General features: G+C 48.4%; 1 protein-coding gene across 1 annotated transcript in view; it reads left to right on the top strand.

The window, feature by feature from the left end:
- The window catches only part of CAPN5 (calpain 5), a 40,750-nt gene extending 38,854 nt beyond the window's left edge, over window positions 1-1,896 (top strand). The window contains exons 11-12 of the mRNA XM_009881228.1: window positions 1,180-1,316; window positions 1,658-1,896. Of these exons, the coding sequence (XP_009879530.1) occupies window positions 1,180-1,316; window positions 1,658-1,840 (320 nt within the window). The 3' untranslated portion in view covers window positions 1,841-1,896. The remainder of the gene's footprint in view (window positions 1-1,179; window positions 1,317-1,657) is intronic.
- Window positions 1,897-3,474: the final 1,578 nt, after the last annotated feature.

Genomic DNA, 3,474 nt, shown 5'->3' with positions numbered 1-3,474 from the left:
GCTTCCCTCCAGCTGTGGGCTGGTAGTCTCTGAATCGGGTAGCTACTCTCCATCTTTGTGGCCTGCTTGTTCCCCATGACTGTCTTGTTCCAGCTGGGATATTGTGATAACCTTCTTTTCCCACTGACATGTTACACATCCCTTCATGAACCTCTCCTCTGACTTCCAACTTACCTGTTTTGTCTGCTTTCATCTTCTCCACTTCCCTCCATTTACCCCTGGTTGTCCCCCAGTGCCCAATCTTTCTCTTTCCCACATCTCTCACTACCACCAATGATCCTTTTTGACATTTGGATCTTCTCCCTGAATTCTTGCCCACAGCAAATACTGTAAGAACCATCTTCACCTCTTTAAAAACCTTTTAAATATATTTCCATCCTGAGGCTCCCCATTCCTTGGTTGCTCACCAAACCCTCCCAGTGCCCAAATGGTCTCATTTTTGGATCTCATAAATTAGCACATCTTGCCTCTTAATTTTGGCTCAGCAATGTGCCATCTCTTGTCACCTTGACCACCCAGCATTTTTCTTACCCCAACGTTCGTCGTTATACTGACAGCCCTGGCAGCATTTGAGTCTCACTAAGTCTAGGAGGAAGAAGTGCCAATGATTTGTGTGCAGTCCCTGCTGAGGCAGCTAGTGATCACCTTAAAGTAAAACCAAGGTTAGCCTGGCCTGGGAGTACATGAGCTGCAGTGGAAGCAAGTGGGTTTTTGCAACTTGAAGGCCCTTGCCTTCTTGGTGTTTCCTTGCGTGAAATAACTTCTGTGAGCCTGTTTCTCTTCTCCATGGCTTTATTTCTGCCTGCCTTCAGCAGAGCAAATCCTGAAAGGATTGCTGAGCAGGGCAGTGTCTTCCATGAAAGATGCATCCCAAAGGTCAGGAGGATTTGGAAGCGATGAAGGAGTGTTTATGTAGAATACGGGGTCAAGGAAGAGGTGGCCATTTCATAGAAGTCCATCACCATTGTCCCACCCAGGGACAATGTCACCTAACAGAAGTAAGCCTGAGCCCAACAGCTGAGCTTCATAGGCATCACCTGGGGTGTGATGAACTTTTTGGCAGATATCCATCTGCTTTGGTAGGGTATGGAGGAAAAGTGCTGCATGATGCCCCTGGAAAAGCGCTCTGAGGACTTACAGGAGCTACAACAAAGCAAAAATTCCCTTTTCTCTCACCAGGAGCCGACCCCTATGTCATCATAAAGTGTGAAGGGCAAAAGGTTCGCTCTCCAGTGAAGAAGAATACAGTGTCTCCAGAATTTGACGTAAAAGGGCTCTTCTACCGCAAGAAGCCAGGACAACCCATCATTGTTCAGGTACCTGGTACACGAGCAGTGAACCAAGGGATGGAGACCCTCTCTCACTTGAACACCCCCCACCTGTCCTGTCCTCACACTGTCCATAGCAGGTCTGTTCCCCAAGGCTGAGCATCATCAGTTCACGCAGCTCAACCACCCACCACCATGGCTGAGCTGTGACAACTGGTGAATGCATGTCCTTCGCCCCTTTCAGTTACAGAGTGACCCCTCCCACGCCTCAACCACCTTCATGGCTCCAGCTCAGAGCAGGTCTCCAATAACCCCTTCTCCTCCCTGGTGTGTGAAGGTTGGCTGCATCCCTCAAGGAGATGCTCTCATGTCTGGTTTTGTTTCCCCAGATCTGGAACCACAACTTAATAAGCGACGAGTTCTTGGGCCAAGTGGCGCTCACGGGGGATCCCAGCGACCAGCAGTCAGTGCACACCCTGCACCTCCAGGACAAGGGGAACAGGAGATCAAACGATCTCTCTGGAACCATCGCTGTGAGGCTGCTCAGCAGTAACATCCTCACCAACGTCTAAGTACTCAAGGACTTTTCTTCTGGTGCCACATATGTGTATATAAACACGCACATATACATACATATATATATACACACACATACAGAGCCTCCCTACCATCTGCAAAGTGTATGTGAACTATGCATGCATTCCACTCAAAGGAGCCAATCTTGTGTTTTCAATGTTAAAAAAATGGTGCCTTTTTGGGGAACCGCAACGATCCTTCTGCTGGCGTCCTCTGCAGCCCCCCGCATCGCCACCGTGTGCCCCGTGGGATCGCTGCGGGCATGCTGTGTGTCCTGACAGCCAGAGCACGATGCCCTGATGCTGTTTGTTTACACGGGATGGCACAAAGGTGCCACCACGCACACATGTGGCCACCACGGTCCCACCAGCTGCTTCAGTGCATCTTCGATGTGTCTGCTTGGTTTTAGAGTAGTGCGCGTGGAGTCGTCTCCCATGAAAGTGCCATTTAATCGCTTCTCTGTGGAGGCACATCAGCAAAGAAGAAGTGGAAAAACAGACTTTTGGATGTTTTCGAGGTACAGGTTTGCATACTGCAACTGGAAGGAAAATGCACCAAGGCAGTCCCAAATCCCAAATCCAAATCCACAGGGGCAACAAGACCAAAAGCTCTATCATTTTAGGGACAAGCTGTCTCCTCCCAAGTCTTGTTCAACCCCCTGCAACTCTGAAGAATAAAAAGATGCCAACAACCATGGTGGGACAATTGTTCTCTAGGGTCGAGTTTTGGAATCAGTCTGGACTTAGCTCCTGCGTGTGCCTCTTGAGCTGCCATGGTGCCTGCTGCCTCCATGTCTTCATGCAGTCCTCATCCCAAGAGCTCACCCCAGTGCTGGATTGTCTGCTGGGGCCATTCAGTGTTTAGGTAAGAGGAGATCAGTTCCTCTGAAGGCCAAAGCATCAGGTCCGAGGGATGGGGAGATTTGCTCAACGGACTCCATCTTTACTGCTGCATAGAGTGCATCATTTCTCAGTGCCTCGCTTTGCCAAATTCGTTTAAAAAATAGTGGGATTTTAGCTTCTACCAGAGGAGAGAAGTGGAACGCTGCTCCCAGTGCAGCCTGAAAATGCTGGGAATATTTAATTCATACCAGTGTCCATCTCTCACCTTTTATTTCCACTCTCCTGGCCTGGAGGATGAGTTGCGCAGTGCTAGAGCCAGTCTCACAAGCACAACCCAAACCCATCCTTGGGGCCATGTCTCGCACCAAGCTCTGCTCCCGTTTGCCATGAAGACTGGGTTTATCTTCCTTATTCCACTGGGTGGCAGAATCCAGCTTCTTATAGAACCATCACAGATAAGCCAAACAACAAACCCTTGTCTGGTCTGGCCTTTTAGCAGCTGATCAGGGCAGGTTTCAAAGCATTTTTTTCTCCTGTTGTTTAGGTCATATACGTTTGATTTTGTTTTGTTTTGTTTTGTTTTTATTCATGTGCCTTTAAAAATGGTACAAGTTAAGGTTTCTTTTTCTGTCGGATTTTCTAACAAGCAAATCTTTTGCGGTCACCTGCATGCAAGTGGAAATGACTACATATGATGTAATCTTGGTAAGTTTTGGCTTGGGCAGAGTCCTCTGCTTGCAAGGACAAGTGAACATGAAAGCCTTCTTTTGCCATAGCAAATAGGGATT

This window comes from Charadrius vociferus, unplaced genomic scaffold (assembly GCF_000708025.1).
Source record: "Charadrius vociferus isolate BGI_N301 unplaced genomic scaffold, ASM70802v2 scaffold1, whole genome shotgun sequence".
NCBI classification, from domain to species: Eukaryota; Metazoa; Chordata; class Aves; order Charadriiformes; family Charadriidae; genus Charadrius; species Charadrius vociferus.
The sequence above is the reverse complement of the archived record's forward strand: the minus strand, read 5'-3'. Positions and strand labels throughout refer to the sequence as shown.